Genomic DNA, 23,137 nt, shown 5'->3' with positions numbered 1-23,137 from the left:
TGACGTGAAAAATATTCAAAGGACAACCAAGATTACAAGAAAAAGGGAAATGCAATGGTTATTCATGACTTGGATGATGGATATGTCTATGTAGTAACTAATAATACCGGTGCTGAGCATGACAACTGGGTTATCGCTTTCGTCAGTCCCTACCACATCACTCCTAATAGGAATCACTTTTCCACTTATAAACCCATAAGGAGTGATATGGTGCATGTAGTAGATAACACCAAATGTTGGGTTATTGGCATAGAAATGATTTGTATGAAGTCATCTGATGGTTCAGTTGTGACACTTCAGGATGTACGTCATATTTCCAATTTGAAGAAAAATTTGATTTCACTTAGTTGCTTGTTGTTAAAAGGATATAGAGTATGCATGTGAAGTCAAATTATGTGCATTCAAAAGGGATCTCATCAAGTTTGGAAGACGAAGTTGTCACCTGATTCTAGCCTATACAACCTGCAAGGAGCTATAGTTTGAAAGAATAAACACGATGGAGGTAGGATTGTGCATCTCAAAGAAAAGAGCGATCTGCAACATATTATGATTGGCTCCATTAGTATTTTTGTATAGTCCATTCAGGCATTTCGGAGATGAGGAGCTCTGCATGCTTCAAATTGAAGTCAAGGTGGAGATTGTTGAGTTATTGACTCCAATTTGAATGTCCAAACCTTTTTTTTGTCAAAGTTGAGATCTTATATCATGTATTTTCTAACTAAATAAGGGTTACAGTATTTTCTATTTAGTTAGAAGTTTTATATCTTATATTTTTTAACTAAATAAGGATTACAGTATTTTCTATTTAGTTAAGATTTTATATCTTATATTTTTTAACTAAATAAGGGTTACAATATTTTCTATTTAGTTGAAGATCTTATACCTTTATAAATAGAAAGGTAAGGCTATAGGTGCATGGTGCGCATGATATGCACGAGAGATTGTGAGAAAAGGGTGTAAAAGTATTAAAGTTTAAGAGGACGTTTGATAGCATGTAATCCTGACAGGATTATATATAATTTTACAATAAATAATCAAATTATTCTGTTTGTTTCGTTACTTTCACAGATAATACTGCATTACGTGTAATGTAGCATTATCTCAAAAAGAGATAATCTGATTGTCTAAAGAGAGATGGCTATGTGATTACATATAATCCGACAATCCTGCAATCTTGCAACAAGATAATTTCAGGATCAAAATACCTCCATCAAAATAAATTAAAATAAATTATGGATAGTCTTGGTTGGTGAAAATAGAAAAGAAAACATAATGGGTGATGTCACGAAAAATAGTTGGTCTCAAAATTAAATTGTCCCTCTAGAAAATAGACAATAATCAATAAGCAAGGATGGGGGTATTTTGAAAAAATTATCTTATATTCCATGTAATCTAAATTGTATATCAAACACTGCAATATAGAATTTTCTGTAATTTTACAATAATATTACTGCACATACCAAATACTGCAATATAGGATTCTTTATAATTTTATCAGATAATCATATTCCCTCTGCAATCATATTACCATAGCAACATTACTTATGTAATGCACCAAACACCACCTAAGAGTTTTGCTCTTTGTATTTCAATCCTAAAATAATATATCTCTGTTCCGTTGCCTATGGACGTAGCTTCAATCGAACCACGTAAGTTTTTATATTTTTTCTGTATTTTTATTTTTATGTACCTATTTGCTTGATCTATTTGTCCAAAAATCTCTAATACACTGAAACAAAGATCAATTATAAAAGATTTTGTTGTAAAAAGATTTGGAATACATTACTTTTCTAATTATTTCCAAACTACCGACCACCTCTCTTTTTTTAGGCTGCAACAATACAACTGAAATCAGCAACAAGGCAATTTCAAGGAGGGGCTTCTTATAGGATTTTCATTCCCACTCGAAACCCAAAATGCATCCTTCCCCAGTGATCCTAACCAGACGAAGGTCAAGTCCGTATGCAACATACTTTTGATTGCAGGTCCAAAGACCATGCAAACATACAAAGCTGATAACGAGCTGCATCTTGAACCAAACACAAATCTCAGAAGTTCCCTTTCCAGGATGAGTTAGGTCACATTATGGATCAAATACTAAAATATCAATATCTATATTTACTTTATTTGACAAGTAACAATATGAATACGAATATTAATCGGATACAAAAATTTATATATATATGTTTTAAATAAATATATAAAAATAAATTGGATATCAAAAATATAAATATAGATACAAATATAATTAAATATTTAATTTTTATAATTTTTATTATTATTTAGATGATAAATTAATAATATATTAATATGATTATTTATTTTTTTGAAAAATATATAAATATTATATAAAATTAAATAAGAATAAAAATAAAATCGGATATTGAGATATGGATCAGAAAGTTGCTATCTATATTGATATTTTTTGAATAATAATATTAATAAAATATTTAAATTTTTATTTATATTTGGATAGACTCTATAAAAAAAAGAGGATCCGCATAATATATCCGTGCCACTTTCCGTGTATCCCCGTCACAAGGTCCATCGAATCAAAGAATCTCGGCTCCACGTGGTGGATACGACGCAGGTGGACGTCAAGAATCGTGTCCAGTGCTACATTCAGCACCAATTTCATTCATGGCCAAGCCTAGTTCCGTTTCTCTTCCGTAATCGGCAGCCCCGTCGCGTTCGGTCCCGCTGCGCCCGGGACCTTGCTACTTTCCTCTTTCTCCCGGGAAAACGCTTCGCCTCACGATTCCGTCAGCCATTGCATCGGACGTGGCGTTCGATTAGTGGCACAGCATTCGGATTAGCCGCATACTCGCCAAGAAGTGCGCCAATATCCTCCTGCCACGTCGGACGGTAATGCAACGGTGAGTATATTGGCGCAGGATAGTCTTACAGTCACACCATCCCCCCCCCCTCCATTATAGCTTCTTGTTGCTATCCTTTCCGCTGGTCCTAACATGGCAAGAAGTGACGAGCTCCTCTCTCCTCTCTATTAAACCCAAGAAAACAAGAGAAGAGGAGAAACCCTCGCTCTTTTATTTCTCATCTGGGTGCGAGAGAGAGAGAAGTGAGGGCACGATGAAGGAGGCGGATGTCTCGAAGCAGATCGAACAGATGGTTCGATTCATCCGGCAGGAGGCCGAGGAGAAAGCTAATGAGATCTCCGTCTCCGCCGAAGAGGTCTATGAATCTGGCGGCTCTCAATTTTAAACCATGTCTCGTTTCATGACACGAATCTTCTTTTTATTAATAAATTATGCTGCTTTAGTTTTTACTTATCTCTGTACATTGTAATCGCTTCATTGGATTCTATTTCGTGGGAGATTTTCGGATATTAGCGTGAGTTCTCCTTTCATTGGATAAAAGATGTCGAGACTATTCACTAGTAATGTCGTCGTAACAGACTGTCGCGGGCAGTTGTGACTGTTGCCATGTTTTGGAACAGACTATTAGTTCGCTGCAAATATTCCACAAAATGATTTTTGAATTATTATATTGCTTATCGGCCGTTAAAAAATATTACAGTGACATAGCACCTGATGCTTAACTAATTGTGTTGTGTATGCTTTATATTGGAATGTGTCTTCTGTTTTGATGATGATGTTGATAGTGCATATATTTTAGAATATTTTATTGAAAATAACATGTAATTTCATGAGCACCGGTTGTGTCAAATAATGGCTTTTGTGACTTATGACTGTTATTATGATCTTTTTGGCCAATCAGATTATCATGAAAACCCATAAGTCGATGGTCAAGTTCGAGTTTTGTGTCCCATCCATGGTTTGGAAAGAGGGCTAAAAAGATTGAGTTGGAGCCTAACCAGATTGATACAAATTTGGATCTTAATTCTATATAATCCTAACGTAGATACAAATTTTGTGAATCCATAATATGAAGCTTTCAGTAATGGTGACACCTTGATTAGGATAGACTAGCAAGCTTATCTATCATAGAATTCACACATACTAAAGGGGCTTGTGCTCCTTTTCCAGGGAGACCATGATATCCCTGTTCTTGGGTACAAGATCTTGATATCCTTTATTTTTAATATGTTAAATGGATAAATGCAAAGTAGAAATTTTCCACTCAACTCTCTTATTTCTAGCATGCTATTCTTGGGCACCCGCTAATCCATCAGAATGTTGTCAGCTATGTGTTAAATTTTCCAGGATGCATCTTTTGTCAATCTAAATGAAATACAAATACAAATTATTCTTGACATAAGTTTGAAATTTAAGAGGAATATATGCAAATTATTATTGATGATCCTTGAGTTTTAAATAGGTTTTTTTTTTGTTTCTGTAGGAATTCAACATAGAGAAATTAAAGCTTGTTGAAGCTGAAAAGAAAAAAATTCGGCAAGAGTATGAGCGAAAGGAAAAACAGGTGGAAGTTCGTAGAAAAATGTAAGTTGATGCTATTCACCCTTGTAGACTCTATTAAAAAGGCAATAAGAGGGCTTCTGTTGTTGAAGCCATTGCTAATGGCAGCGCATAGCAGCTAATAGGAAAAGCAAGATTTACCACTGCAGCTTTGTGCCTTGGGCTTCAATATAATATGCTGATGCTAACTTTCTAAACACCTGGTTTCTTTGTGCCACTGGATATCGACCACTTTACTGATATCATGGAGTCAACTTTCTTGGCAGTGAGTATTCAATGCAGCTAAATGCATCACGTATCAAGGTTCTGCAAGCCCAAGATGATCTGGTTAATTTCATGAAGGACTCTGCCAGCAGGAAGCTTTTGCAAGTTTCTGATGATTCAAAGACTTATGGAATGCTTCTTAAAAATCTGACGGTACAGGTACGCTGTAAGCATCTTCTTTGTGCATTAAAATGGGACTATTTCTGATGGAATAGTTGTATTTCTTAAATAAAGGTACATAATACAAGCTTGATTGATGTTTTACTCTTCCTCAATTTCATGTTAAAAAATTTTGATCTACTGTTAGCATTAAGTGTTCAACTCTTACAGTTATTGCCAATAAATGTTGTTAAATGGTCAACTACTTTAGACAGTTTTGTATATTCAGATTCTTATGGTTTTCTAGGGAGATTTTCTTTTGGGTACTATGAGTTTAAGTTTCTATATATGTAGTCTTACAAAGCAACATAATAAGTCACATATTATATGGCAATTCCGGCATTCTTGGATATCCTAGATCAGCAATATAGTAAATATCGTGGTGCTTGGATATCTTAGATGTGAATCCTAATATTTTGGAGTTACAAGAATATGTCAAGTATGTCCATCTTGCAAATGTTTCTTGTTGTATTGAGGGGTTTCTCAGAAGGTGCTCTTCTTAGTTGGCTCATATTTTTAGAATACTGTTGAATTTTGAGGATAAGGCTGCTTGGTTACATTACATGGAACTCTTTGTTGCTTCCTAAGTATTTTATATAGTATTTTTTTGGTTTGTTAGTCATTCGTATATTTCAATTTCCTTAAGTGGAAATTTTTGTGGAGTCATAATCTGGTGCAAAGTGAAAGAAAACACTCATTTGATGAAATGATGTGCATCATACCTTTCATCTGAATATAAACAAATAATATTTTTGCTTAAACTTTTATAAAGATTAAGAAATTCAAGAAGGGCTACTGATCTTCAATTCTAACTTGGATTGGATAAATGCTGTCAAGCAATTTGACAAAGTGTGAAAAAATAGATGGGTCTGCTAGATAACTAATGGAAGAATATTCAATGTGGGTCCAAATTCTGAAGAATACTTGTGGTGGTGGAAGAAAAGATGGAGGTCAATTTATGTGGTTCCTTTCTTCGAAGACAAATCTGTCTGGTACAACCAAGTGCATTTATGCGGGTAATTCCTGTTACATAGTTCATGATTAGAGTATGTCAGTGAATTAAGTTGTGGCTTCACCTATTATATAATGAGCTGTGTTCATAAAAGAAAAAAAATTAAAGTCCCATGTTTTCAAGAAAAATAAAATTTTGAAGAATGTAAAATTAGTCAAATCTTTCGTCTTTGTTCATAATCCTAGGCTATCCTAAGATGATTTATTAAGGCCTTGATCCACACACTGAACCAAAAAAAAAAATCATGAGAAAAAACTAAAATTCAGTTGTACTTATTGGTGTGATTATTGGATATTGCAGAGGTTTGAGAAATGTAATTTAGATGCACTGGCTAAAATGGCTATTAAGATGTTCAACCTGAGATGATAATGATGTGGAGAGTTATAAATCACACCTATGAGAACTCACTTTTTGGAAGTTGATTAGTTGCATAATGCCTGCACTAGCAGTGGCTTATGCTCCCTAGAGCTCTGCAAGTGTAATGGACAATCTACTTTCTGATACAGATGAGGCCTCCTGCCTATGATAGGTAGTGATGGTGGGCCTACATGAAACATAAAACATGTTTCTGAGATTCTTGAGATAAAGAATATAAATATTTTGATGGTGGGCCTATGACATAAATTTCTTATTAAATTAAATAACATCAGTGTTAAAAAATGCTGGCCCAATATATCAGGCTTCTGCTATTGCAGGGTCTGGGGAGGGTCAGATTTACACAGCCTTACCCATGTATGAAGATGTCGTTTCTATATTTTCCTCTAGGTGACAATGGAACAACCTTTTCATGTGCGAAGGCCCAACGCGATCTCACCTTAGGGAGAAGAATTCAGGGAAGATGAGTAGAATGTTTGTTTTAAGTATATGAATTGACAAAATATAGAAGAGGTGAAGGACCTGAAGCAAGGTTCGCTGTATCGGTACTGGACGGCATGCCGGTGCCGGACTGGTACGGTACGGTATCGGTACCATACCGTATCAACACACGATATGCCTAGGCGTACTAGTCCGGTACCGGTACACAATATTTTTTTCAATTTTTAATTTTTTTTTTGATTTTTAAAGTTAATAATTGATAAATACAACCTCAATATGGCATTATATTGCATATTATTGATATATTTGGGTTCAATTTGGAGTTAGGTTGCGGTATAAAGACTCTTGATCTAAAATTTCAAACATATATTTATTTACATTATATTTCAACTATGTCATCTTAAAACTAAAGAAAAAATATATATAATACGCATTAAAATATATCTAAATATTTAAGTACAAAGCGCAATAACTGATATACGAACCTTAAGATGTACTCTGCATTTAATTTCTTGTCGAATGTCTGTGACGCTCGTAGATGTCTGGATCATCAACATAGTCTGAAGGGACATTAATCTAATCCTCTAGCCAAGCTGCACCGTACTCTCGAATATTCATCATTCCATAAGGCATCCTCTCTGGATTGTAAGACATCTCAGATCTCTCGTTAAAATTATGATTCTGAGAAGTATCCTCGAGATGATGGTATAGTTGTGGAGGAGACCATCCAAATATGCCAGTAGCAAAATCTGATCCGTAAGATGCTCCAGGCTGCATAGGATAGTAATCACTAGAAGATGATGCGTCGGATGCACCATATGCATATAGATCATAAGGTGGCTGTGGATAATAGGATCCATAATGCAAGGATGATCTAGATACATCCATGGACTCTACTCCACGTGCAAGATTGTCCGCAGCTGCATCATGTGCTGGACGACCTCTAGGAGCCCGTCATCTATATGAAATTGGCTTCCCACGATCTCTACCGATTCGTCCACCATGATCCCTATCCTGTGTGACATGCGTAAACTGAGACTCATCGATGAATCAAATATCACCCTGTGGCTGTGTCTCATAAACGGTGGTCTCCTGTCCTCCAGTTTCTCCCCGATCATCAGATCCATTGCTACTACTACCAGTATCATCATCACTCTCCCTGGTGTCCGTATGTGAACCAGATAGCTCCTGTACTCTCGAGGATGGTGCACATACAACTGTCTTTTTCTTCCCCCCTTGTGTCCCTCTGTGACTGAGTTTTCTGTGATTGGGAGGATGGATACCTTCTTACTGGCTGCTGAGAGGATCGTCTATACATCTGTCACTCGAATCTCTGGGAAGATGTATCGGATAGCGAGTCATGTGATGAATGAGTTCCTTGTGTCCTCTCAGACTGTGGCTGATCAGCTGGAATCCTATGTAAAATATTTTTTTCTGCCCATTGCCCTGGATCCACCCTGATCTCCCTCGCCACCACACTAGTTGGTCGTGGAGGGGATCCTAGCTCATCAAGCTCTGGCTCCTGCTGCTGACCTGCAAGCCATCCGATGATCGGATCGTCATCTTCGTCGGCATAATCATCCAGCGTCGGATCAGTGTACTTCAACTGAACTTCCTCCTGAATACATTTTAGCCTCAACCTCAGATTGTAGTGAACAACAAGATCGTCGAGGCATTTGTGTCAGACGATTTCTCTGTTTGCTGTGGATAAAGGCGAAAGTGGATCAATTACGCTCACAGCCACTAGCAGAGATCGTCTGAGAAAAAATACGGACAGCCATATGTCTCAAATTTTCTGCTGACATTCCAAAATGAATCCACCATTCAGCTACAAAAGCAAAATTACATATCAAATTTGATGATATTATTAAGCAAAATTACATATCAATCTACATTGCTCATTATTGATATGTAATTTATCTGGATTCATCTGCTTTTTGCTTACGACAGCTGATGGAACTCCAAAACTATCTGATCCCTCTCTAAACTGTTTCGTCTGAAAAAAAAATATTTATTATTTATAAATATATCAGATCGAATTCAGTTGAATAATTACATCTGTTTTAAACTAGCATATCTCTTGCAGACACAATGACGTGATTTCTGGATCGGGCACCATCTTATATATGACATTGCGAAGAGCAGCAAGAAGCTCGCTATCCATATCTATCCCCAGAATAGTATACTGAAATCTTGGATTCAAGTAATAAGCTGCAGATAAATTTCAAGATTGATTAAGCACAATTTTATTTTCATGCTTCGAAAAAATATTTTAAAATATTTTTGAATCCAAACTTACCAGCTAGATGCAAATCTCTGCCCATCTGATAGTCTCAACGGTGCTCAATAATGTTAATAAATTTTTAAGCATGCTTGGGATCATTCTCACTGATCTGTTTTTTTGCCCTCTCCATCATGTAATATAGGAAGCCCATCTGGGGGTATCTCTCGCTGTCCACGACGCGAAGCACCTCATATAAAGGCTTGATAGCCTTCATTATCTTCTCAGCCCGCTGCCAAAATGACTGATTCGTCACCAAGTTCTCCACATGACTTTCATCAGTGCCGGTCCTCGCATATCTGCTCTCCTGCCACTCGGCACTGACAAACATCTGACGTAGGGCTGTTTTCTTCTGAAGAAGACTATCAAGTGCTATGTAGTTGGTAGCAAACCGTATGATACCCGGTCGTAAGATCTCTCCCCCAGTATACGTCCGCATCAATGAAAGAACCCATGTGTGGTTGTAGATGAATCTAGTAATGGTCTGGGCAATCTCCACTACCTGCTGCACCCTGTGAATCTTTCCGATATCCATCAATATAAGATCAATGCAATGTGCAGCACATGGGGTCCAGTATATCTGCGGTCGCTGCTCCATCAGCAACTCCCCGGCAGCCTTATATTGTGGTCCGTTATCTGTGATGACCTGCACGACATGCTGCTCACCCACTGAATCAATCACCTCCTCCATCAGACCAAGGATATATGTGGCATCATGCATCTTATCTGAAGCATCGATTGATTTGTGAAAAAATATTTTTCTATCACAGTATGTCAAAAAATTAATGATGCTCCGCCTAGTAGGACCTGTCCAACTATCACACATCACTGTCAGACCGTATGTAGGCCATTTATTTTGTAAGAAGCAATCCATCTCTGCAGATCCTCCTTATTGCTGTCAAGAAGCTGACCATAGATGTCCTTAGGTTCTGGAGGATCTACACCCTGGCCGGCAGCTCTATGGCTGAAATAGCAGATCGATAGTAAGGAGTGGCTGCTGCATTTGCTGGAATATGACTGAAATGAAACAATGGTCCAATAGCTCGCCACATATCCTTCTTCTTATCTTTTTTCAGCATACTGTCAATTCTCTGCTGCTTTGAATCTTTGCTGGGCAAAGTATGTGGATCCAAATCCTGAATGCTGGCTCCTGCTGGAATATTCTGGAGGACCTCCTCCTACTGCCAAAAGCTTCCAACAAAAAAGACATGCTGCATCTGCTCCCTCTACCACCAGGCTCTCTGACTGAGGTAGTCCTCAACTCGAATTCTTCCCTATCAGTCACTGATCCAGATCCTGATTCATAGCATGATGGTCCGAATCGCTCTCTGTACCGGCCATCTCCTCCTGCTGGTACTGATCCGCCAAGCTCGCCTGAATGGCAGCCTCAATCTGTGCCTCATCATCTGGAGCAAAAGCCTCTCTGACTCTCTAGAGTGATAAGAAGGTGGCTCTGCAGTTCGACGGTCTACTTTGGTCTTTTTCTGCTTTGCCCTTTCCTTCGCTGCTTTCGAATCGACAAAGTACTTTTTCATCAATTGTCGGACCTCTTACGGATATTTCCGACACATGGATACATCAGGATAACCACCAGCCAGATGCTGCTTCAACCTAGTCATCGCTCCTCCCTTGAACTTTGTGTTGCACCATTTGCATTTCCAATGAGGTCGAGCCGAGAGCATCTTGCTATGATCCCAACCGATGTCACGCTCTGGATCTTTCTTCTTACTCATTTCTGCAGGTATAACAAAATACTAATTATTTCGAATTACCTGTAATATAACACTAATTACATATATTTTTTATTTGATAATATTTTTTACTATTTAAATATTTTCAAAAAGAATTTCAAAAAAATCTCAAGTTAGATTCAAATATTTCAATTGTTTTGAATCATTCTAAACATTATTCTCAATTTCAAAACTAACACTGATTTTTTATTTTTTAGTTTTTTAATAATTTTTATATAAATAAATATATACTATAAAATAGCTGATTAATTAAAGTGAACGAACGTCATGCTCTAAATTTTTTCTTATAAATATATGCAAGTACAACAAAACACGATAGTTTAACGATAATTAAAATAATTATATATAATTTTAATAATTATTTTAATAATTATTTTAAAACTCATAAATTCAAAATAAATATGTTATATGCTTCAAATAATATTTTTAAATTAACTAAAATATAACACTATTTTTATATATTTTTATTTTATAATTAAATTTTTTAATTTAAATAATTAAAAAAAATATTTTTTTAATTTTAAATATTTGAAAAAAAATTTGAAATTAGATTTAAGTAGCTTGAATCATTCAAAACATGATTCTCAAACTCTTATTTTTTTCCCCAAAATTTAATTTTTTTAATTTTTAAATAATAAATATTTAAAAATATTTAAAAAAATATATAATTAACAAAAATTAATAATTTTGATGTCATCATGTAGATCTTTCAAAGATCTATTACATATAATTAAATTATCCCAAAATCATAAGATTTTGGCATGATTTTCTCTTATTTTCATTCTTTCTCATTCTTATCCTATTTTTAACAAAAAAATAAAAAAAAATATTTACTAAGAAAATAATATATTATCTTACCTCCAGCCAAAGATCAGCCTCTCCTCGAACCACTCCTACATTTTGACGGAGTTTTTTCCTTTTTTTCTAATTTTTCGGAGGTCTCAACGGTTTCGTTGAGACCTTCATAAGCTTCGGGTCCTCGGGAGTTCTCTGAGACTTCTCAGAGAACTCTAAATAGGCTCAATGATTTAAAAGGTCTCCGACCCCACCCCCCTCCCCCCTCCCCACTTTATGCATATGGGCATGTCGGCACGGTTCGGTTCACGTCGAACCAGACCGAACCGATCCATACCGTCCGATTTTGGGTGCTATGAAAACGAACCGGACCGAACCGAGCGGTTCGGGAAGTTTTTCGAAAAAAAGGTCCGAACCGGACCGGTAAAGTACCGGTCCAGCTCGGTACGCCTCGTATCGGGCGGTTCGGCCCGGTACGGCGAACCCTGACCTGAAGGTTGTAAGAAGTCTTTTTATGTTAGTAATTTCAGCTTGCCTGGTAGTTCTTAATCAAGTAAGATTAAGGCTGAGATCCTTTGGCAATAAGTGTTCACTTTTTCCCACTTTTCCCCTTCATCCATGTCTGTTTTCAGAATGAATTTAATGATTGGATTGTTGTATTGCAATTTCAGAGTTTACTACGCTTAAAGGAGCCAGAAGTATTGTTGCGTTGCAGAAAAATAGATCATGAATTGGTTGAATCCATCTTGGAGGAAGCAAAGCAAGAGTATGCAGAGATAGCAGAAGTTCATCCTCCAGAAATTACTATTGATGAGCGTGTGTATCTTCCACCACCTCCAGCTGATTATGAGGATCATGGTCTTTTCTGGTAATACCTAGCTGCTGATTATGCGTTGGTTCAGCAATATAGAGTTTAAATGCAATGTCCGTTAAAAGTATTAAGTAGCATTTGCCTTTTTAGTTTGACTATGGGACCCTTCAGGGTTTTCCTGCATCCAACTCCATTTGAATCTAAGTGGTGGTATAACTGGATCTCGATGTGCTTCATGATTGCCACTTGGAGGATTCTAAAAGCTGATATTTGCCCCTATCATTCTTCCAAGTTTCAACATAACCTAAATTCCAGTTTTAAAGATTTGTGCTTGCTGTCAGTCCTTGCTAGATTAAAATTTTTAGACAGTAAACTTCAAATTTAAAGATAGGAAGTTGTGTTTGCCTTATGATCATGGACAGTAAAAAATATTTTTTTTAGCTTAACATACTAAAATTAGCTTTGAGGTGTCGTACTGCACTATATGCTAGATGCTGCCTTTGTTTAAATAACACAGTTCTCTTATGATTTCTCTGGAATGAAAAGTCATTTTCAATGTCCAAATTGATTTATTTCACCATGTTACAATTTCCATAACTTTCCTGTCATAGTTCATTAGCAATTTTGGTAGTTTTTAAGCTTATGATTACAACATGGGCTTCTATCTGTTAATGCAATTTACATAATCTTTCTGTATGTTCTTTCTCTTTAATAGCTCCGGAGGTGTTGTTTTGGCTTCACAAGATGGGAGAATTGTCTGTGAAAACACACTAGATGCCAGATTGGATGTTGTTTTCAGACAGAAACTGCCTGAGGTATGTCCTGGGATTGTCAATTATTAGTGATGTCTTTGTGGCAAACAATACAAATTTCAAACCTATTGAATGTGTATGGCACAAATTTTTAGCAATCCATTAGTGACTTGGTTGCCATCAAATTCAGCTGTTAACCCAACTTTCTGCTCTGGTGGTCTGTTCTCTTTGAAGTACTGTAAATTCAGAGTTGCCTATAGATTTTTTCTATGAAAAAATAATAGAAGTAGCCTCTAAATGCAGTCAGTCTGTTGGCTTGAATTTTGGTGTGCGATACATTTGGCATTCAGATGGGTTTGTTCACTCTTCTTTTTCATTGGTTCTGCATTAGATATGGTATCTTTAATAAGTGACACTGGATTATTTTTATTACTTAAAAAAATACATTGAGCTGAAATGTGTGGTACAATTTTCTCCATTGTTTGCATTATGTTCATTTTTTTGTTAATAAATACTATACGGTGTTTTCTTGCAGATCCGGAAGCGCCTTTTTGGAAAATTTGCCACCTGATTAGCCTGTATCTGCCCTATCATCTGTAATAAGAGATCCCATGCGCTCTCTCAAACTTCTGGTGTATTATCAAAAGGGTAGAGAATTTATAGTTAATACATATTTTACTGCAATTGGTTTCGCCATGTGGTCTTGCTCGTTTGCAAGTCCATGGGTGGTCTGTTGTCAGAATAAGGACCCTTCAATTCCCTTGTGTGTGGAAGAGGGCACAAATCACCAGTTGGATGCCATTGCTGCATCAGTTGTTTTGCTTGAGATGTTTTGATCACTGGTAGAACTGGAGGCGAAAATTTATATATTGCTTGTGGCTCTTCAATCTTGGAATCAAATGTTTTTTCTGTTGCAAGCATTTAAACAAACTCTCCGATGATGCAGCTATTAAATTTAGATAGAATTAACAAGGTGCAAATCCATATTATTTCTTCGAGAGCAAATAAAATCTCTCAGATGATGCAGCTACTTAAGTTGAATGAAGAACGTTCTCAAGCGTAATTTTTTCCAAGAATGTGCTATGGAGCAAATTAGTTCGAAACAATGTCAAGATCATGGGATTCTTGTTAACATATTACTACCTAATTCATCAGACTAGGAGCATGATTACAAGATGTATCACAGATTTAATGTATAGGTAAGTAATTGTCGTCGGAGGCATACCTAAACCCAATTTTTTCACATCTTTTGTGCAAGGTGAGCATTTGCAGGATAGAACGACTGGTCGTATCAGGGGAGTAGAGATGTCAGGAATTACGTAAGTTTCAAGCTTGTTTGGCTCAATTATGGGAGGGGAGGGTAACCGAGGACATTCCTCTAGATCTTAAAAGAAAATTCTGACCAAAAGACATTAAAAAAAACAATCCTAAACTAACACTCACTGTTATGTTGCCTGTTTACATGAATTTTCCTCGTCTCTGAATATTTCTATTACATAAAAAGAAAATTCATGATGCTTGCGCCTTTCCTGCAGGTTGATACCCGAGTCCTTGTCATTTTAGTTGTTGCAGTGCCGTGCCACTGGAATCACATTAACACATTCAACTTGGATTGATAGGGTAGTGAAATCACCAGAATGATAACATGATATAGCACCGTGCAGAACAAAACTACCTCTAGATTCACAACGAAGTAACATGCTATATCCTTGAGTCAAGATCGCATGAACCAATTAGAAACAAGCTTAAGAAGTTGCAAAAATCCCAATATTTTGTGACTGTATTTATTGAATGCTTTGTATGCTTTAATGCTTCATAAGTGATCACAAAACCATTGTCCCGGTGACAGGGATAAGAAAAACGAGACAAGAAAAACCTTTTCAGGCTTCTTCGGCCGAAGCCTTTGTGATATGATCGGACATTCTGTTCTCTCACAAAGGAGCATGTTGTCGTTTTGTATCCGGAAAAAGAAAAGAAAAATGACACAACAAGAACATCCATCACTTCTATGAACCACCTTTTTCTAGCATCTCAGCCTCACGGCGTTTTCTTTCTTCCTCTTCAAGTGCCCTTTCTTTTTCCTCATGTAGCCTTCTTTCTGCCTCCTCTTGCTCTCTGATTGCATCTTCTTCCTCCTCCTTTTGATCTAGATCTTCAAACTCCTTCTCTGCAGCCATTGCTTTTACTATGGGGTCCCTTAGTTCAGATATCAACCCCCCACCAACTTGGTATTCTTTCTCGTCCCCAGCTAGAAACAGCCGCTGATCAGGCCCTGATGCCATTGGGATATCAACTGCAAGTAGTTTCATGTCGTGCTGCGTCAAATTACATCATTTCAGGTTAAAATGTTATTAGATAACTGGGCATAAGGAACTTGAATATTTAGCTGGCAATCTCTTTATTGGATGGATATTGGTATTTTGTAGCAAATGATACAGGTTTAACCTTCACTTGTCTGAAATTGTTTATCTAAACTGAATCCCTTCCAATGCCATCACCATCTGCCACCCACTTTTGTGAAACAGCCAACAAAGATGGTGAAAGACTAAACAAGCTTCTTTAGAGTGACTAATATATGTATGCCTCTCTCTTTAAAATCTTAAATGTACTTCTAGAAAAACAGGCAAATTTGGTGATTCCTTGCCAATTCAAGAGACATGAAAAAAAAAAAAGTACAGAAAGAAAATACTTAGGAATACACATCTACATCTCAGTATGGGCCCTCTACATGGGATCCATATTTCCTTTAAAATTATCCTCTGTAAAGAAGTATAATGTGCAACAATATGCAATAGAATACACACCACAAGGAGCAGGTGATGGAAGTGACTGCTTAACCAAATCAAAAACATTTGAGATCTAACTTCTCATTAATTCATACATTTGCTACTATTTTGTAATCACCCAATAGGATTAGATTCATAAATTAAATAGTAGGATAGAATTGATATTCTGTGGTTGTAAATAGAAGTTCAATGGTAGAAATTCCAAATATTAATAGATTATCTTTCTGTGTAGTGTTAGAAAGATGTAAAAAGTTACCTGGCCTTTTTTCTTCTTGACCTCAACACTTACTAGTCCCCTCCTTTCAGATCCTTTGATGGGGAAAATGAGGAAACACCGCTTGCCACCAAACTTAAGCTTAAAGTTCTTCAAGCTAGGTCCACCTCCAGACATAACATAAGCTCTCACATCTGTCCCAGTTAGAGGGGCACCCATCACCTCTAGAATACCAGCAGATGTGTTCAACTTCCTCATTGCCATCCTGTAAATTTTGTCTGGATTGATAGTGAATCTTGAACGAAGATACAAGCCCTAGAAAAAGCAAGAAGAAGCTTAAATCAATGTTGGAGTCATGCTGCTATCCGGAAATGACATAGCTGCAGCCAGAAATCTAGAAATTATATCACATCATCTCAAGGTGTTAGACGAAAAGGCCTCCATAAATTTGTTCATGCATACTTCTATAAGATCAGAGAAAAAATATTGAAGAAACCACAGTCTTCTACCATGTAACAGAAATATTACATTGCCCTGATACTGGTATTTCAAGGCTCAAATTTTTGATGCACCAGCAAATACCAACCTAGATAAAATTTACCGTCTCAAGATGTATAAAGGGGAACATTGAACTATTTCAACCACTATTACACAATGAGAAGGCTTAGCATATTCCTTTAACAGTTACTTTAAATAATCCAATTTAGATTTACCAAAAACAATACAAACCACTAATACACAGTTATTTCTCTGTCACACACAAGTAATTTTATGAGTTTCATGAGTACCATCAGATTGCCTATCGCTTAGAAGACAGTGTTCTTCCACAATAAAAAAGAAGGAAAGATGAAATCAAATTGTCATGTACATGGCCAAGTGAATTAACGTAAGCAAGCAAGCTGCACCATCCCTATTAAAAGCAAAGAAATGAGAAGACAAACAGCAACCAATATTCCAGGTACTAAATTTGGCATCAATAACTTATTTTTTAAAAAAAAAATAAGCAAAGTCATCAGAATATCATTGAGATCATGAAATGTAGTAAAGGCGGGATTGATATCAACACCAAAAGCCTTTACCAAGGTTCACAATCGTGGTATTTGACCCCCATTGGCACCACATCATTACACTGTCAGTATGCTCGGTATGGGGTTAGTTTGGTGTATTGACACTTGGTATGCCCTGTGTACGGAGTGTTGGTTCTGTTTGAGTACAGTACGATATGCCCAGTATGGAGCAATATGCACCGGTACAGCGAATCTTAGCCTTTAGCAGCTTGGCAAGTTGGACAAAATTGGCACAGGATTCATGTCAACAATATCATCCAGAATCCGTGCACCAAATAGACTAGTGCATCCAGGGAGCATATGTTCCTTTTGACTTTGGAGATGTGAAAGAGAGCACATGTGGAGATCTCTAGCCACTAGTCTTTAGAACAGGGGAGAAATATTTATGATTGATCGATATGTTTGAGTTCCATTGAAAGTTTGATATAGGTGAGCTATCCAGAACTGTGAGCACCCTGAATGTTAGAAGTACAGTGGGTAGTATCTAGCATTTGCTAGTCATTGAGGCCATGAAGGAGTTGAACAAGGTGATGTCATGGCATAGAGCTAAGATGCGAGTTAAGAAAGGCATGCTATGCTAGCCTTTCAATATGATGAGATTGTATTTTATTCTTTAAATATGTAGCCGAATTCTTGCTTAGTAGGTCGATGGAATCTATAAAACAATTTTTTTAGCCAAGCATGAGATGACCAGCAAGTTCTCTTTGTAATTTAGGGTACGCATTGGCACCTCAAATTTCATGTAACTTCTGTTTCTTTTAATATTTTTGCTAGGGCCTTATCATATAACTGAGAAAGGAAGCACAAAGAATAAGAAAATGATGAAAGGAATCAGCTGTAAAGGATGCACACAATATCACATCCAAATCATAATGATAACTGTCTATTAACCATGCTCCAGTGTGCCCATGTAGGCACAAAAAATATCAGTTGTATTCTACGGAAAAACAGATATAATAAACTTCTATATTTTCCATGGATGTGAGGTCCAAGCCCCACGCACAGATCCAACAGCTTGCTGATCATATCTTTCTCAGCCTACGAGACATGTAAGTACAATTAATTTTTCCCACCTCCTGCTCAGCACTGAAAAATCTCATTTTCCACTTTTCAGTTATCCAGGGGGTGGAAAGAAAAGTTAGGGGGAAACAGTCAAATAAGAAAATTTATAGGAAAGAAATATCACAAAGGACATATCAAAGTGGAGGAAAAAGAAAAGAAGCATATCAAGCCTTACCACTCTGCAATCAACCGCAAGCAAGATAAAATTCAAATTGCATGCACACCCATGGAGACCATCATTTTTCCTTAACTTGAGTCAAACTCACCAGTTTTATACCAGTTTTGAGTTGAATTTTAGGGACCTAGATAACAAGCACATTGTATTATGCCTCTGGAATTAGGTAGATAATAATAAAGAAGGGAGATGTTCTTCTAATTATAATGCAAAGAAGTGGTTGAAAGACATGGTACAGGAATAGAACAAAGGGAGACACTTGCAGGAATTGTATTATCAGATGTGTGGGTTGTTAAGTTCTCAAACTTGTGACTAGTACCCATGGCATTCATGCTAATAATGGCTAAAAAGCCCTTGACATACTACGATCAGACCACCTTTGTATTAGATTTTTGTGGTGAGGTCTCATTTTCACCTGTGATTAACCATCGCATCATCCAAACTTGATCCCAAATGAGTTGCACCACTGTTTGGGCCTATCAGTTTGCCATTCCATCTAAAACCAACTTCATAGTCAAGTTCAATTAGCAATCGAGCTTCTAGTATTAGAGGTCCAACATAAAAATCAGAAGTTGAGATACCAGAATCCTTAAGTTATTTTCATGCACACTCAAGTGCCTATAAGGATGATTATTTGAGTTGTTCACATAGATGACACTCATGCATACTGACAAACATAATATACTCTCTACGGAAACAGCATAGGGTCGCCCTAGGTTCCAAGTGTTGGCCCTTGTCAAGCCAGTACTGGCACTTGGCGCATATCAACAGAAGACCCATTTATTATTTTTATAGTATTTCTTAAATTAAAAAGAATATTATGTCCCTTATCTTTTTTATAAAAATAAAAAAAAAAAATCAGCACATCTTGGCACATCCTAGGCTGTGTCCAATAAGCCAGAAGCACTACCACTTGAGTCCTTGAAGTCACCAATCCACAGAATTCAATCAGGAGAGAAGCATGTAATTAAACGTTCAACATAGACTGCAATTGCACTGAGAGCATTCAGCGATCTATCAGCTCAGAAAGAGATCTTGATTTTCATGCCTCTCCTCTCAAGACAGCATTTCAAAGCTCGAATTGTGAATGGTTCAAGCAGATCCAATTTCCATTTCTCCAAATTACGATTAATGTTCCATGCTTGAAAGAAACAATGAAACAGTGTAAGAAAACTCCCATCCCTAATATTAAATATAACTCATGGGAATCAGGAAAAGGAAAGAAACAAAGAAGATAACATTCCTAAATCCCCATACAAAGTATTATGTACTAATGAACCCAAACACCTTCGCATTTTTATCTCCCTTCACCCCTAAAAATGATCATCTAATAGTTCATCACTTTTTGTCTTTTAAATGCCATATCACAAGATTGAGGGAAGCAAATAGGGTACTCTGCACCTTCAAGTCAAGTTGTACCAAGTGATGCTCTTCATCCAAGCTTCAACTCTATCTCTTCCAATGAAGCCATTCACTGCAGCACTATGATCTTTTACTGAACACTTAGAACAAACTGAGCAAACAACATGGAGAAATAAAAGATTGCACCTAACTCATATTTCTTGCACTTGATACAAAATCCTGTTTTAGACTCTACTCACAATAACCAAAAAAAAACATTGTGCAGAGTTTCTAGACCACTTTATCCATCTGCATATTCATCTAATATCAAAGAGAAATCATGGATTGTATACACTTGGAAATCGACATGTTCATTAGACTTCTCTGTATCCAGTTTATTTGCAAAGCTTATACTTCCAAGTCCTTAATGTTCTCTATTAACAGGAAAAAAACTGCACAAATGCATCATCAAGAAAAGAAAAGAAAAGAAAAGAAAAGGAAAGGAAAAAAAAACATTTGTTTCTTTGAAATATCGACAAAAATATGGCATACTAAATAAGAGTCTAAAACATTTAATTCAGAAACATAGGAAGCATTGACATAGCAACTCAAGCATCTTAAAGTACTCTAGAAATTATAACTTTCATTCAATTATGGAGAAACAGCACTGAATCGCCATAGACAAGCATAGCATCTATGATTTTTTTATACAAACAATCTCACCACATAATATTGTTCCAAGTTTCAACACTTTACGTAACAAGATGATAAACGAAGTACTCACAGTAAAAGCTACCATGGCGGTTGCCAAAGCAAGGAACCCATACTTGGCCATGCCTTCCGAAAGCCCTACAAAAATGCTCGCAACTCCAAACATGATTCTCCAAAGTGCAATGCAGACGACTACTGCCCCAGCCCCCACAAGGACCAAGTAATTTCTCTTCCAAAATGCCTCAACCTGCAATCCAACTGCCTCACGGTACCGCGAGAATGCCGATGAAACAGCAGATAACGGCTTCTCAACCACCGATTTTCCAAAATTTCCATTAAACTTGACAGAATTGTAATTCTTAACTGAGAAAAACCTGTATCTGACCCCATTCTCATTGATCCCACCAAGCCCTTTGATCCCACTAAGCCCTTTGATCCCAGAAGAAAAAGATGGCAACTTGGTAGGGTTTCCGGAGCTCATATGCCTCGAATTCGAAAATCCAGCTGGGAGATTCCCATAAGAGCAATTCCTGTTGAAGCTATTGAGCTGTGGAGAGCATGAATCGAACTTTGGCGAGCGGAAACGAGCAAAGATACCATTTTGAGATGCGGGTTTGGACAAAACCTCACTATAATAAGCTCCTCTCCAGATTCCTGAGGGCGACGGATGGTTGGAAGAGAGATTGGAGCTCAGGTGCCTGGAATTGACGAACCTAGACTGGCCAGAAGAAATGGGGTTTGGGGACAAAGGGTTTGGATGGATGTCGTGGGAGCAGAGCCTTTGGAAGCCATGAATGATCCGTTGGGAGGGCTTTGCCATTGGAAAAGCAAAGCGAGAAGGAACTGAACGAACCAAGGGTTGCAGGAAGGGGAGGAGCGGGGGAAGGGAGTGGGTTCAGAAGCCCGAGATCGGCGTCAATCGAAGCTCGATAGGTTAGGGAGCTAACGTTAGTGTTGAAATTACCGTCGAAGTCCTTGTCTTAGATTAAGTTACTGAAAAGTTCTAAAATACATGCTTATAGTCGGCAAGTCTTGCCGACTTCTTTGCCGACTTCATTTTAAATCAAACATGTTGTGAGGAAATTAGTTCCAAGTCCTTTCTTCGTATATTATATTACTTATTAGTCTGCACGTTATGATAAGGACCTGTTTGAATATTTTAATAGGATCGAACTGAAAGTTTACGTAGGGATCAAGCCTATCGGCCCATCTAATTTTCATATTTAAGAATCTGCCCAAACCCAATCTAGATTGTAGGAAAAAAAATCTATCGAGATCTTTTTTTCTCCCCGTGGATTTGAGCTGGGTAAAATTGGGTTGATACAAGATGATAATTAAACAGTCAAATTAGTGAATCCTACAAGAGTTACAGTCCAATATTATGGAAATGACTAAATAAGCCCTAAGCCGAAAAGTTTTACGCTTGTTGTGCCATACAAAGATTGCTTTGTAATGTCCTTGTTCAACCAAACATTATTTATGCGTTCCTAAATTATGAAACTTGTGAAATTTTAAGAAACATTTACTTATAATTCCCTCATTGAACATTAACCCAGTTGCACCCAAGGAGCCCATCAATGCAGACAATTTCAATTGGGCTATTGGAAAAGGTCATATTATTGATGGATTACACATCCATCATGATGCATCTTTTGCACCACAAAGAGTTGTGCTTGATCGGATCGCCACTATGAAGATGCATTTTATTGGTTTGTGTGATATTAAGGCTACGGGCCAGTCCATCTCATGATCTTCATCATTACTTATGTTATCAGTGAATCGCTAATTTGATTGGGAAGAAAAAAAGTAATTTGCTTAAGTTGAATCTCCAAAAAAAAAAAAAAAAAAAAAGAAAAAGGTAAAAAGATGGCTAAGATAGATATAGGTCCATTTTTATTTCATCCATGAATAACAAACTAGGATAAGTAATCTCTAATTATGCTAGTGAGGTCACCTTTTGAAAAATTTGAGCCAAATTTTATTATAGTTGAAAGAGGGCATAACTTTTTCAAAATAGATATGATTAGTAGAAATAATTATGGAGAAATCAAAATCTTGTAGGAGGTAGATCTCCACTTCTACATCAATTTTGGCTTTTATCGCTCCATCTAATTCTTTCTAAATTGGAAGATATATCTAGTCAAAATTTTTTTTAAAAAAAAAAAATTTATTTGATCGATCCATTTTGAGATCTAAATGATGGAATTTTTTGTTGATTACTCAGTGTGCCATATCCTTTAGGGAGGAGGTTCTATGTTGTAGAACTCCAAAATTATCCTTTTCTAAAAAATTACTACAATTATGCATTATGCAATTAATTATGGTCTTCAAAAGTTTGATATATATTTTGGCTTCATGATGTGGTAGATCTTACTTTTGGATCCTATCTAGTTCTTTTCGTAGTAGTCAAATAGTTCACATCAAGTTTGAAAGACTCCTGAATCAATCACATTGTTCGCACATGGCAGGAGGGTTTGACATGGTACCTTGTTTGATCGAATTTTACTTAGGTTATTCTATGCATTGCAACGAGAATATAACATGCAACGTTGCACATGCTTGGAGAGAAACTAGTAGGAGATATTATAGTGACCATTATCAAATTAGCTATCACTAGAAAAATTTTGGAGCACTATAATCCAAGTTGAAGTGATATTAGACAATAATTTTTTTTTTTAAATTTTATCTCTATTTTTACTTCATATTTTTATTTTTTAGTTAGTTATTTTATTTTTGTAGTTGT

At 36.7% G+C, this 23,137-nt stretch overlaps 2 protein-coding genes across 3 annotated transcripts; one reads left to right on the top strand and one right to left on the bottom strand.

Moving 5' to 3' along the window:
* Positions 1–2,964: 2,964 nt before the first annotated feature.
* Positions 2,965–13,925, top strand: LOC105044854 (V-type proton ATPase subunit E). The gene is made up of 6 exons (XM_010922896.4): positions 2,965–3,192; positions 4,321–4,421; positions 4,664–4,820; positions 12,147–12,343; positions 13,002–13,101; positions 13,574–13,925. The coding sequence occupies exons 1-6, from the start codon at positions 3,091–3,093 to the stop codon at positions 13,607–13,609; spliced, it is 693 nt and encodes a 230-aa protein (XP_010921198.1). The 5' UTR covers positions 2,965–3,090; the 3' UTR covers positions 13,610–13,925.
* Positions 13,926–14,791: 866 nt separating this feature from the next.
* Positions 14,792–21,362, bottom strand: LOC105044855 (uncharacterized). Of its 2 annotated transcripts, none has more exons than XM_010922897.4 (3): positions 20,468–21,362; positions 16,081–16,353; positions 14,792–15,353 (listed from the first exon to the last, which is right to left on the bottom strand). In XM_010922897.4, the coding sequence occupies exons 1-3, from the start codon at positions 21,212–21,214 to the stop codon at positions 15,045–15,047; spliced, it is 1,329 nt and encodes a 442-aa protein (XP_010921199.2). In that variant the 5' UTR covers positions 21,215–21,362; the 3' UTR covers positions 14,792–15,044. The 2 variants fall into 2 exon arrangements, with proteins under 2 accessions (XP_010921199.2, XP_010921200.2); XM_010922898.4 differs by having other exon boundaries at positions 15,074–15,331.
* Positions 21,363–23,137: the final 1,775 nt, after the last annotated feature.

Source organism: Elaeis guineensis, chromosome 5 (genome assembly GCF_000442705.2).
Source record: "Elaeis guineensis isolate ETL-2024a chromosome 5, EG11, whole genome shotgun sequence".
Lineage (NCBI taxonomy): Eukaryota > Viridiplantae > Streptophyta > Magnoliopsida > Arecales > Arecaceae > Elaeis > Elaeis guineensis.
This window is presented reverse-complemented; position numbering and strand designations above follow the sequence as displayed.